Here is a 14,230-nt window from a genome sequence, read left to right as displayed (position 1 = left end):
ATGTGTTTTTTATATATTCCAAAATATCTGAAAAATATTTTTAAAAATATATATTTTTTCAAATATATTCTTCAGACTTTTTTGAACATATAAAAAAGTAATTATAACATATATTTTTACATATATTTCAATATAAATGCATTAAAAAAAATGTAGATTTGTATTTTTAAAAATATTTTTCATATATTTTGTAATAAAAACAGAAAAACACATTTCAACATACAGTATATATATATATATATATATATATACTGTATTTTAAAATATGTATTTTATATATTACAAAATATATAAAAATAATTTTTAAAAAGATTTTTTTTTAAATATACTCTTCAGGTTTTTTTTTAACATATAAAAAAAGTAATTATACTTTATAGTTTTACATATATTTGTACATGCGTTCCAAAAATGTAGATTTGTATTTTAAAGACATACAGTATATTTTAAAATGTATTTTAAAAAATATTTTTCATATATTTTGTAATAAAAACACATTTCAACATACATATTATATATATATATATATATATATATATATACACACTGTATGTTGAAATGCATTTTTAGATATTACAAAATATATGAAAATAATTTTTTTAAATATATTTTTTTTTAAATATATTCTTCAGATTTTTTTTAACATACAAAAAAAGAAATTCTAACATATATTTTTACATATATTTGTAAATGCATTCCAAAAATGTAGATTTGTATTTTTAAAGACATATAGTATATTTTAAAATGTATTTTAAAAAATATTTTTCATAACACATTTCAACATTTCAGCTAGAATCATGTTTGCATATCAGGAGCGAAACGCGTTGCCCTTTAGCAGATGCACAGCAGTGCCATTATTTATGTGTATGCCATACTGCACGGTGCTGCAGTATTTCTAGCAAAGGGTCAAATGTATTTTTCTTCCATGTGGTATTTTTTGGTATTTAGCACTGCGCTACTTTAACTGGCAATTGCTCGGTCGTGCAACACTGTACCCAAATTAAATTTATATCACAGAAATAGAGCTTTGGGTTTTTCTATTTTTTATTATATAAATGAAAAAAAGACTGAAAATTTAGAAAAAAAATGTTCTACTTTCTGTTACAAAACATCAAATAAAATCAACCTTCTTCACATATTTAGGCCAAAATGTATTCTGCTACAATTGTTTTCCCAAAAGATTTGCAGTCTTTTTCAGTTTGTTTAGTGAAGAGCAAACCCTCCAACCCCCCCCCCCCCCCCGAGGTGATTAATTACCACCAATAGAAAGCTCTATCTCTCTCAAAAGAATGATTAAAAATTTAGTTTGGTAACAGTATTGCATGACGGCGTAATTGTCATTCAATGTGCGAGGGCGCTAAAAGCTGAAAGTTGTCCTGGGCAGGAAGAGGAGGGGGAGGGAGAGCCCGGCAGGCGAGGGGTTAATCGTTTTTCGTAGTATATATATATATATAGTGTCTACAGACTGCGATATATACCGGACTGTACGCAGCTCTGATGCTAAACTCCTGCAGTCACAGAAGAACCGTGATGAAGTTCAGGAGATGCCTGGGGGCACCATCCCTCCTACACGTGCCCCCCCCCCACACACACAATGACAGTTTTCCACACTGGGGTCTGCGCTGCATGATGTGGTTTCTCTGCGGCCATGTTTTCTGGAAAGGCGCAGGAACCTTTTCTTGGGGTTTTCGGTGGGTACGGCAGCCTATTTGAATGAATAAAGGACTGCTATGCCCGAGCACACCTGGCTGCAGGAAGACAGCATCGATGTGAAGCAGAGCTCAGACCAGGAGCTGGGCATTGCCCATACTCACCCCAATCTGTCCAGGCAGGCTGAGGATATGACGCTGTGCTGACTCAAGGTGTCAATCTTGACTTTCATCTCCTTCCCTTCGCACTGCAAGGTACAAATGACAACATTGAGGTGGAGGCGGTACATCTACGTGCTTCTCATTTTCATCATTTATAAAATTCAAGCCCCCCCCCTTACCTGCCCCATCCTCCTCCCCTCCCCCGGTGAACTGAATTTGCAACTGCCATTGTCTCTCCTCTCCTGCTGGACTTCATAACACCCTCAATCAGGGGCGGACTGACCATTTGGAAAGTCGGGCACTGCCCGAGGGCCCAGGGTCAGTAGGGGGCCCCATGAGATGCCCCTGGTACCTTTTTCATAGGCTTTTTTGAGTTTGGGCAAGGACACAGGGGCCCCATGATCCCCTATTGCCCTGGGGCCCCAGGAGTTAGTCCGCCCTGCCCCCAATGCAGAGTGGAGGGGTTCTATAGTTCAGCAGGAGGACCCAGCCCAGGTTGAGCAGCGGAGGCTGACTAGATTTCTAGGTTTTTAAACAGACCAAACCTGGGAAATCTTCACGTTTTGCAGAGTTATGTGAAAGCCAACGTGTGTGATCTGCTTAGAATTTACCTTCCCTGCCCCAGTTTGCATACAGAACATGCTGGGGTTCCTAGGCGGCTGTATTTGCATAGGTAACGCCCACATGTGATGCTGAGCCTCCATGACTGGAAAAACTGAAATCCAATGAATGAAAGGGGCGGGCTGGGGCAGTCAGGCTGGGGAGGAAAGTGCGAAATGATGCTGGACGTCCTCAGGGTTAGCAAGTCTATCTGACTGGCTGAAGCTTCTAATGCACATTGTGAGGAGCTCCCAGTGTGCAGTGACATCACACCTGTGCAAGAATGAAGGGGAGGAGCCGTTACACCTGTGCAAGACTGAAGGGGAGGAGCCGGTACATCTGTGCAAGACTGAAGGGGAGGAGCCGGTACACCTGTGCAAGACTAAAGGGGAGGAGCCGGTACACCTGTGCAAGAATGATAAGGGAGGAGCCGATACACCTGTGCAAGACTGAAGGGGAGGAGCCGGTACACCTGTGCAAGAATGAAGGGGAGGAGCCGGTACACCTGTGCAAGACTAAAGGGGAGGAGCCGGTACACCTGTGCAAGAATATAGGGGAGGAGCCGATACACCTGTGCAAGACTGAAGGGGAGGAGCAGGTACACCTGTACAAGACTAAGGGGGAGGAGCCGGTACATCTGTGCAAGACTGAAGGGGAGGAGCCTTATAACAGTGCAAGACTGAAGGGGAGGAGCTGGCACAACTATGCAAGACTGAAGGGGAGGAGCCGGTACACCTGTGCAAGACTAAAGGGGAGGAGCCGGTACACCTGTGCAAGAATATAGGGGAGGAGCTGATACACCTGTGCAAGACTGAAGGGGAGGAGCAGGTACACCTGTGCAAGACTGAAGGGGAGGAGCCGATACGCCTGTGCAAGACTGAAGGGGAGGAGCCTTATAACAGTGCAAGACTGAAGGGGAGGAGCTGGCACAACTATGCAAGACTGAAGGGGAGGAGCCGGTACACCTGTGCAAGACTGAAGGGGAGAAGCCGGTAAACCTGTGCAACACTGAAGGGGAGGAGTCGGTACACCGGTGCAAGACTGAAGGGGAGGAGCCGGTACACCTGTGCAACACTGAAGGGGAGGAGTCGGTACACCGGTGCAAGACTGAAGGGGAGGAGTCGGTACACCTGTGCAAGACTGAAGAGGAGGAGCCGATACACCTGTGCAAGACTGAAGAGGAGGAGCCGGTACACCTGTGCAAGACTGAGGGGGAGGAGCTGGTACACCTGTGAAAGACTGAAGGGGAGGAGCCGATACAACTGTTCAAGACTGAAGGGGAGGAGCCGGTACACCTGTGAAAAACTGAAGGGGAGGAGCCGGAACACCTGTGCAAGACTGAAGGGGAGGAGCCAGTACACCTGTACAAGACTGAAGGGGAGGAGCCATTACGCCTGTGAAAGACTGAAGGGGAGGAGCCGATACAACTGTTCAAGACTGAAGGGGAGGCCAGTGGTTATGTATTCTTCACACTAGAATTGTAAGATTGTTGAATGGGTGGGCAGGAGGGGCAGCTGCCCTGGGCACAAATGAGCAAGGGGGCAAAGAATAGGCTCATGATGGTACACCTATACTATGGCATGTAATAACAGTGGGGGAGGGGGCACAATTCTGGATCCTTGCCCTGGGTGTTGGATGTCCCGGTACTGCCTCTATGTGCTGTATATGGTGTAATTACAAGAGTCATACCTGACCCAAGACATAGAGGGCGTCATCCTCCTCGCTCCTCCGGGGCGTGGCTCCCTTCCCATGGCTCTGTTTGTTGCTCTGAGCTGAGTGGTCACTTTTTGGTGTCCACGTCGTTCGGTTGTTCCTCAGCTTTGATAAGTTGCTCTCCAGCAGACGTCGTTGGAGGATGTTATGAGGTTGCTAAAAAAAAAAAAAAGCAAGAAGAATGGGTTTAATTGGGCTCAAAAAAGGACAAATATCTTCCCGTTCCTTTTTCTTCTCATATATCCCATTTCTTGTCAAATTATGGGGTGTAATTATACAAAAAAATTTAAAAACTTTGCATTGCTATTCAGCCAGAGAAACTGTTGGTACATTCATTCTGTGCAAATGGAGCAAAATCGAATGTTCACCTTCTATTTCCCCTACAAGTCGAATTCTACGCATTCAAAATAATAGAGTGTTTGGGGGAAATACTGCACAATGGCCACTGGATGGCGCTCAGGATCATAGGAAATAACTATGATCCTTAACGCCATCTAGTGGCCTAATGTGGTATTTTCCAGAACCACTCTCTTTTTATGAATGAACAACATTCAATTTGTAGAAGTATCCAGTCTATAAACCAGAGGCTCTGATTGGACGGTTGGATTAGTGGTTCTATATTTAGGATGTATCCGGTCTATAAACCAGAGGCTCTGATTGGACGGTTGGATAAACGGTTCTATATTTAGGACGTATCCGGTCTATAAACCAGAGGCTCTGATTGGACGGTTGGATAAACGGTTCTATGTTTAGGACGTATCCGGTCTATAAACCAGAGGCTCTGATTGGACGGTTGGATAAACGGTTCTATATTTAGGATGTATCCGGTCTATAAACCAGAGGCTCTGATTGGACGGTTGGATAAATGGTTCTATATTTAGGATGTATCCGGTCTATAAACCAGAGGCTCTGATTGGACGGTTGGATAAATGGTTCTATATTTAGGATACATCCGGTCTATAAACCAGAGGCTCTGATTGGACGGTTGGATAAGTGGCTCGATATTTAGGATGTATGGAATCGGTATCTGATCCTTGGTATCTGATCAATCAAAGATGTTACAATGTATCAGTGGAGATGTTTCTGTTTAATTATTTCGGGATTTCCCTTCTCTCGGTCGGAAGGTCTTTATGGCACGCAGCGGACGATCGTCTCCTTCAGCACCTCCATGTCATTCGATCTAGATGTGAAGGAAAATCACTGACGGTAATTACCTCGAACATTCGCGGCGTCGGCGACCCGCAGATTACAGCGAAGAATTTTCTTTTTTTTTTTCTTTGGAGATCTGCCAGTTTGAATCAGCAGTTCCCAGCCCCCGAGAGGGATGACAGATTTCACGTGGAGCATGAAAGTGACTGAGTGTCATATCTGATTAACCTGCAGAACGTCTGCAAACGCCCGCCGCCACCATGAAATATTCCTGGAAGAAAGGGCCTCATTTATATAAACCGATTATAAAAAAATGAGAGCAATTGTAAACCCCAACAATGATCTCCTTTTATTTGTTCCATTTCTGGTAAACTAAATGCATCTGCCCACAGAACAGGAAGAGAGGAGAAATCTTCCAATGGGGACACTAGTTCTGGTGACAACCGGGGATTCCCTCACTTTGGAGGGATTTCCTCTCACTTCCTGTTTTGGCTATGGGACAGGAAGTGAAGAAAAATCTACTCATTGGGAGAGACGGCAGTATCACCCTTCCTTAGACCCAGTTCACATATATTGGATGCATTTTGAACCGCATCTGATTCGCATGACATGTGATCCTACAGCCTTTTCCATGGGGCTGGTTCACATATGTGTGGGCCGACCGCAGTGCATTTTTAAAAAGAGTCCACATGGTCCAGGTGATTTCCATTGCCATATGCTTTGACAATTCCCACCTGAATCGTACCTGAAAAAGTCTCACCAGAGGGGGCTGAAATCCCGCTGTCAAATCCAGACCGCATATACACTATATTGCCCAAAGTATTGTCCCCGCCCTCCCAATCATGTGATTCAGGTGTTCCAATCCCCTCCCAATCATGTGATTCAGGTGTTCCAATCCCCTCCCAATCATGTGATTCAGGTGTTCCAATCCCCTCCCAATCATGTGATTCGGGTGTTCCAATCCCCTCCCAATCATGTGATTCGGGTGTTCCAATCCCCTCCATATCATGTGATTCAGGTGTTCCAATCCCCTCCATATCATGTGATACAGGTGTTCCAATCCCCTCCCAATCATGTTATTCAGGTGTTCCAATCCCCTCCATATCATGTGATTCAGGTGTTCCAATCCCCTCCATGTCATGTGATTCAGGTGTTCCAATCCCCTCCATGGACACAGGTGTATACAATCAAGCCCCTAGATATGCAGACGGCTTCTACAAACATTGGTGAAAGAATGGGTCGCTCTCAGGAGCTCAGTGACTCCAAGCGTGGTCCCGTGATAGGTGGCCACCTGGGCAATAAGTCCATCCGTGACATTTCCTGGCTACTAAATATTCCACGCTCAACTGTTAGTGGGATTATAACAAAGTGGAAGCCACTGGGAACAACAGCAACTCAGCCACCAAGTGGTAGGCCATGTCACATAACAGGGCGGGGTCAGTGCATGCTGAAGCGCACAGTGCGCAGAAGTCGCCAACTGTCTGCAGAGTCAATAGCTAAAGACCTCCAAACTTGGTGTGGCCTTCAGATGAGCCCAACAACAGTGTGTAGAGAGCTTCATGGAATGGGTTTCCATGGCCGAGCAGCTGCATCCAAGCCTTCCATCACCAAGTGCAATGCAAAGCGTCGGATGCCGTGGTGTAAAGCACGCCGCCACTGGACTCTAGAGCAGTGGAGACGTGTTCTCTGGAGGGACCAATCACACTTCTCTGTCTGGCAATACGATGGATGTGTCTGGGTTTGGCGGTTGACTGGAGAACGGTACTTACCTGACTGCACTGTGCCAAGTGAAATGTTTGTTGGAGGGGGATTATGGTGTGGAGTTGTTCCTCAGGGGTTGGGCTTGGCCCCCTAGTTCCAGTGAAGGGAACTCTTAAGGAGACATTTTAGACAATTTCATGTTCCCAACTTTGTGGGAGGAGTTTGGGGATGGCTCCTTCCTGTTCCAACATGACTGCCCACCAGTGCACAAAGCAAGGTCCATAAAGACATGGAGGAGCCAGTTTGGGGTGGAGGAACTTGACTGTCCTGCACAGAGTCCTGACCTCAACCCCATAGAACACCTTTGGGATGAATTAGAGCGGAGACTGCGAGCCAGGCCCCCTCCCCCGACATCAGTGCCTGACCTGACAAATGTGCTTCTGGAAGAATGGTCCAACCTTCCCATAGACACCCTCCTAAACCTTGTGGGGGGCCTTCCCAGAAGAGTTGAAGCTGTTATAGCTGCAAAGGGCGGGGCCAACTCAATATTGAACCCTACGGACTAAGACTGGGGGGCCATTAAAGGTCATGTGTGTGGAAAGGGCGGGGGCAACTCAATATTGAACCCTACGGACCAAGACTGGGGGGACATTAAAGGTCATGTGCGTGGAAAGGGCGGGGCCAACTCAATATTGAACCCTACAGACTAAAGCCAGCCACACGTGGGTCGAATTCCGAAATTATTTTTTTTCGAAAATCTTTTTTAAGAATTTTTGTTCGAATTTCGCACCATTAGTGGGTCACAGAAATGGCCGTGTGACCATCGAATTTGAGTGATCAGGCATGTTGGAAATGTGTTGAAAAACGAATGAATTTCGAATCAGTGATGGGAGAATCGTGCCAGAAATATAAACGAAAACAGAAATGCTCATAAGCCGTGACCTGGAAAGAAAAGAGAATTCTTGGCCACGAAAATTCTTTTCTGTAGCAACATGAGGTGAAACTGAAGACTTGGTCAAATTTTGAAATCAATGGTGGCGCCATCGTATTGCAAAATGTACAACATTTCCGATTTTCTAAAGAAAATTTGTTCATAATTAGACCCATGTATGGCCTGCATTACACCGTGATTTAGCGCCATCTAGTGCTCATAATGCTGTATTTTTCCTAAAGTACCTCAGTCAGACAAAATACTGCACTATGGCCACTAGATGGAGCTGACGATCTTGGAAAATCATTGTATTCAGCAAGGATTTGTCAGAGATCAGTGAATTCTTGTCACCTTCATCCAATTTTTTTAAAATAAATAGACCACTAGGTGTTGCCAGGGGCGGACTGACCATTTGGAAACTCGGGCACTGCCCGAGGGCCTGGGGTCAGTAGGGGGCCCCATGAGATGCCCCTGGCACCTTTTGCATAGGCTTTTTTGAGTTTGGGAAAGGACACAGGGGCCCCATGATCCTCTATTGCCTGGGGGGCCGCATGAGTTGTCAGTCCGCCCCTGGGTGTTGCCCATTCTTTCCAATGAGATTCAACCTGTCATCCTACCCTGGCTGCTCGGAGAGTGAAGGCAGGTACCTGATTGGTTAATAATGGGGCCATAGCACGAGCTGAAAAATTTTGTGCCAAATATTGGAAGAGGAACAAAACCTGTGACCCCCGATCCTCAGAAAAAAAGCAAAGATCAGCCGATGACATTGGAGGAGTACCCAAACACAAATTCTATCCCTCCACCATATCAATAGCTATAGGGCCCGGGCACGCCATATTGGGCCCCTGGGAGTTCTGGGCATAGGAAACTGTTTCCCTTCTTCCAAATCCTGTCTTCCATTACCTTGCTATGCCATTGGTTCAGCCACTTCCCATTTCAGGTTCTGCATTCCTCTGACCGTCCGCAGGTTAAGCACGTAGTCATGCGTTAATCTGCTTTATGTCCCGCCGCGGCGGCTCGTTTAATTAAATTGGCGCAGCGTGGTCCAGACGACGTACACGGGGCTCTCCAAGGAGGGGCTGCCGCATGACCGGAGCCGTGTTTATGGACGACACTCGTCAGTCCAACAATATGGTGCTGAGTGGGAGATAAAGCTGAACTCCGCACACAAATGTATTCATTATTACAGCGTTACCTTTATGTATTTTCAGTAAAAACAATGCAAGGACCTAAATGTGACCCGATATCAGCTTCTTACTGCCCCAGTACAGCAGAGCTCAGGCTGTACTGTCAGCAGGGCATGGGCAGGGGGTCAGTAATGCAGTGTACAGGGGTCAGTAATGCAGTGTATAGGGGACGGGGGGGTCAGTAGGGCAGTGTACAGGAGTCAGTAATGCAGTGTACAGGGGTCAGTAATGCAGTGTACAGGGGTCAGTAATGCAGTGTACAGGAATCAGCAGGACAGAGGATGGGGGGGGTCAGTAGGGCAGTGTACAGGGGTCAGTAGGGCAGAGGATGGGGGGGTCAGTAGGGCAGTGTACAGGAGTCAGCAGGACAGAGGACAGGGCTCAGTAGGGCAGTGTACAGGAGTCAGCAACACAGAGGATGGGGGGGTCAGTAGGGCAGTGTACAGGAGTCAGCAGAACAGAGGGCAGAGGTCAGTAGGGCAGTGTACAGGGGTCAGCAGGATGGAGGACAGGGGGTCAGCCAATGTACAGGAATCAGCATGGCATGGTACAGTGGGGCCAATCCCCCCCATTCTCCCTCTTAACCAAAATCCCCCCACCCCCTCCAGCACAATTTCCCTCCCCCAAATTACCCTTCCCAACACAAATACCCCCCATCCCCCTCCTGCACAAACCACTCATTCCAACCCAAGGACAAATGATTGGTCCCAGTGCAATTCCCCAACTGTAAGTTCCACCCTCCCCCCCCCCAAAAAAAAGAAACTACAGCCGGGAAATCATTACAGATCCGGGAGGAGGTGTCCTGTGCTCTCCTGCTCCTATCATAAGAGCGATCCTCCATGCAGCAGACGACCCCGAATCGCTCAGACTGCCCTTCTCCCGCCTGACAGCAGGAAATGTGGATAGGAGGCGGGTAATCAAACCATGTAGGGATCCTCTGTCACCTGCTACATGGAGATCGCTGTTCTGACAGGGGGAGGAGAGCACAGACTGCACCTCCTCCCCGCTCTCTCCTCTATGCCTTCCTCTTACTTTTAGCTTTAGTTTCCTTCTTCCCCCAACTTGTCCCGGCCCTGAGCGCAGGTAAGGTATGGGGAGAGAAGCTCAGTGGCCAAGCAGAATACGCATTGGGTGGCCGGCTTGGGGGGTAGCACAGCCCACCCCAGCACCCCCCAAGATCTAACCATGCTGTCACACGATCACATTCTCATCAGCTCAATCAGCTACGGGTGGGGCATCCCTTGCCATCACTCACATGGAAGAAAAATATATTTGAAATATATTTTAAAAATATTCTTCCCAAATATATTGACATATATTTGAAATGCTACAATTTTGGCCGTATTCAATATATTTCAAAATATATTTCAATATATATATATATACATATATATATATTTTTATTACAAAATATATGAAATATATCTTTAAAAATACATTTAAAATATACTGTATGTCTTTAAAATTTACATTTTTGAAAGGCATTTACAAATGTGTGTGAAAATATATGTTAAAATGACATTTTTATATGTTCAAAAAAATCTGAAGAATATATTTAAAAAATATATATTTTAGAGACATTTTTCATATATTTTGTAATATCTAAAAAACACATTTCAACAAGCAATATATATATATATATACAGTATATCTATATATCTATATAGATATATATATATATATATATATTTATATACACACATATATACTGAATATTGAAATACATTTTTTATATATTAAAAAATATATGAAAAATATTTTTAAAAATATATTTTTATTAGATATATTCAGATTTTTTTGAACATATAAAAAAGTCATTTTAACATATATTTTTACATATATTTGTAAATGCCTTCCAAAAATTTAACTTTTGCATTTTTAAAGACATACAGTATATTTGAAATGTATTTTTAAAAATATTTTTTCATATATTTTGTAATAAAAACGCATTTCAACATGCAGTATATATATATATTTATTGAAATATATTTTTAAATATATTGAATATGACCAAAATTGTAGCATTTCAAATATATGTCAATATATTTGGGAAGAATATTTTTAAAATACATTTAAAATATATTTTTATCCATATGGGCAGGGCAGGGCCGGGACAAGGGGGTGGGCAGGAGGGGCAGCTGCCCTGGGCACAATGGTTTACTATAGAGATGGGGGCGCCTTCCTTCTGATTTTGACAAGTGACTGCTGGGTGTAGTAGTCCAGTAGTCACTTGCATAGACCACCTGGATGTAGGATCCCAAGCTTGCACATCATGAATTGGGGGGGTGCAGTTTGGCCATTTCTGGATGATCTTGTCCCAGCACTGCTTGCCACGCTTGGATTGAACCATGAATTATTAGGCCCCGTTCACCCCATACATGCTGAAAAACTGACACGCAGATTTTACTTGCAGAGATCTCCGTTTTCACGTGCATTTCCACGAGTTTTATACACGTTGCAGATTCCTGCGCAGAAAAAAATCTGCATGCGATCCCAGCGTGGTGGTGTGAACAGAACAATTGATTCCATTGTGCATTTGCAGAACGCGTGCAGAAAAACTGTCAAACGAGCCCTAACTGTCGTTTTCAAATTTCATTTGACTCAGCTCAAAATAACTGTCACTTTATAAAAAAAATAAAAAAAATCCTCATCTGCTTTGTAAACTGAACTGAAAAACCCGCTGAGTTGTCATGGTTACAAGGAAGCAATGTTTAAATCTTTCAACAGTTACAGCAAATCGCAGAGGGTGGCAAAATGGGAAGTTCATTTGCATAACAATTAATTATTCAATGGATGGTGTGGGAATTATAAAGGTCGTATCCGTCTTCAAGGGACTAGTAAAGCTTATAGACGAGTTGCTTTTTCTCTCTCTTTACCTGGGGGGGCATATTTACCACAAGGCAAACAAGGCACTTGCATAGGGCGGCATTTTTCTGGGGGGCAGCACTTCCCTCCAGAAGAAGGGATGAAAGAAGGGACAAGCGCACCATGGGGACCAGGTGGGATCTGAGAGGGGCTGCGGGCTGCTTGATGGTGTATGTAGAGCCTGAGTCTCGTTCCAGGAGATGTCCGGAGCTGTGAAGATGAGTGTCTTTCTATTGCTGGGGGGGAATTAGCGGAAGACTCTACCGGGGGCGGATAGCGGAAGTCTGTACCAGGGGGGTTAGCGGAAGGCTCTACTGGGGGGGGATAGCGGACGTCTGTAACGGGGGGGTTAGCGGAAGGCTCTACCGGGGGGGTTAGCGGAAGACTCTACCAGGGGGGTTAGCAGAAGGCTCTAACGGGGGGTTAGCAGAAGGCTGTACCGGGGGGGTTAGCAGAAGACTCTACCGGGGGGTTAGCGGAAGACTCTATCGGGGGGAGTTAGCGGAAGACTCTATCGGGGGGTTAGCAGAAGGCTCTAACGGGGGGGTTAACAGAAGGCTGTACCGGGGGGGGTTAGCAGAAGACTCTACCGGGGGGTTAGCGGAAGACTCTACCGGGGGGGAGTTAGCGGAAGACTCTACCGGGGGGGTTAGCAAAACACTCTACCGGGGGGTTAGCGGAAGGCTGTACTGGGGGGTTAGCGGAAGGCTGTACTGGGGGGTTAGCGGAAGGCTGTACTGGGGGGTTAGCGGAAGGCTGTACTGGTGGCGTTAGTGGAAGGCTGTACCAGGGGAGCTAGCGGAAGACTCTACTGGGGGGGGGGTTAGCGGAAGATTCTACGGGGGGGTTAGCGGAAGACTCTACCTGGGGGTTAGCGGAAGGCTGTCCCGGGGGGGTTAGCGGAAAGCTGTACCAGGGGGTTAGCGGAAGATTCTAAGGGGGGGTTAGCAGAAGACTCTACCAGGGGGTTAGCGGAAGGCTATACCGGGGGGGTTAGTGGAAGGCTCTGCAGGGGGAGCTAGCGGAAGACTCTACTGGGGGGGTTAGCGGAAGATTCTACGGGGCGGTTAGCGGAAGGCTCTACCGGGGGGGTTAGCGGAAGATTCTACGGGGGGGTTAGCGAAAGACTCTACCGGGGGGTTAGCGGAAGGCTGTACCAGGGGGGTTAGCGGAAGGCTGTACTGGGAGGGTTAGCAGAAGGCTGTACGGGGGGGGTTAGTGGAAGGCTCTACGGGGGGGGTTAGTGGAAGGCTCTACCGGGGGGTTAGCGGATGAATGTACCGGGGGGGGTTAGCGGAAGACTCTACAGGGGGGTTAGCGGAAGACTGTACCGGGGAGGTTAGCGGAAGGCTGCACCGGGGGGGTTAGCGGAAGGCTGCTCCGGGGGGGTTAGCGGAAGACTCTACAGGGGGGTTAGCGGAAGACTGCACCGGGGGGGTTAGCGGAAGGCTGTACTGGGGGGTGTTAGCGGAAGGCTCTACAGGGAGGGGGGCAGACGTGTTGTTGGTCAGGCTCTCTCCATGGGAGGGGGAAGTTGTGTTGGTCGGTGTCCATGGGGGCAGACGATTTTTGTACACTGGGGGGAGGTCAGATCCCTGGACATAGGGGACACCTATATCTGCCATATTCAGCACCCCTCAGGTATTAATGCGGGACTCTAGGGATGAGCTGAGTGTTTGGTCCGGTCATAAGTCACAAATGAACACTTGCTGTTTGGACATTCGTCCAACTTTCAACTGTTTTTGGTGTTTAGTATGGGTGAATGTGACGGCTTCCTGCTCTCATTGGTTGCTAAGGAAGCAGTGAATGCCTGCACCTTACCAACCAGTGATGGCCCCTCACCTGGCCATTCACTTGCATGTCTGGGTAAGCCTGATGGGGATAGGGGTGACATCTTTGTCTATATATGACCACTTGGCCATATTTAGGCAATGATGTCACCACTTTCCCCGCCTCTTCCGATGGCAGCTTAAGGATCTGTCAAACTGCGAGTGGCGTTGTCGCTTTGGGGTCGTCCAGTTTTTTTTTCTTTCCATGTGCTTCATGATTGACAGGGATGTACATTGTACGACAAGTCATTTTTTTAATAAGAGACCTATTAACACTTCACTTTTTTTTTTTGTGAATGAATACTATGTGCCTCTTATTCTTGGGGGGCTGGGTGGTATCTAGATGTCCCTTACTGTTAAAGGGAGCTTCCAGAATCCAATAAGCCCCCTTGCCCACAGACCTCCCACAACCCCTGGGCTGGGGTTGTGGGCAAGAGGCCCTTATCA

The 14,230-nt window shown here is 46.3% G+C and overlaps 1 protein-coding gene across 2 annotated transcripts in view; it reads right to left on the bottom strand.

The window, feature by feature from the left end:
* Window positions 1-14,230, bottom strand: part of NRIP3 (nuclear receptor interacting protein 3) — a 50,746-nt gene that overhangs the window by 14,500 nt on the left and 22,016 nt on the right. The window contains exons 2-3 of one of the 2 annotated variants that reach the window (XM_089664630.1): window positions 4,098-4,277; window positions 1,812-1,894 (exon numbers count right to left, since the gene is read on the bottom strand). In XM_089664630.1, coding sequence (XP_089520756.1) covers window positions 1,812-1,894; window positions 4,098-4,277 — 263 coding nt within the window. The remainder of the gene's footprint in view (window positions 1-1,811; window positions 1,895-4,097; window positions 4,278-14,230) is intronic. The other variant, XM_089664631.1, reaches the window with a different exon arrangement.

The sequence above is a fragment of the Staurois parvus genome, unplaced genomic scaffold, assembly GCF_062004578.1.
Source record: "Staurois parvus isolate SC_StPar_1 unplaced genomic scaffold, SC_StPar_1.0 ptg001974l, whole genome shotgun sequence".
In the NCBI taxonomy this organism is placed as follows: domain Eukaryota; kingdom Metazoa; phylum Chordata; class Amphibia; order Anura; family Ranidae; genus Staurois; species Staurois parvus.
Note: the sequence above shows the minus strand (reverse complement) of the source record. Positions and strands in the feature narration are given on the sequence as shown.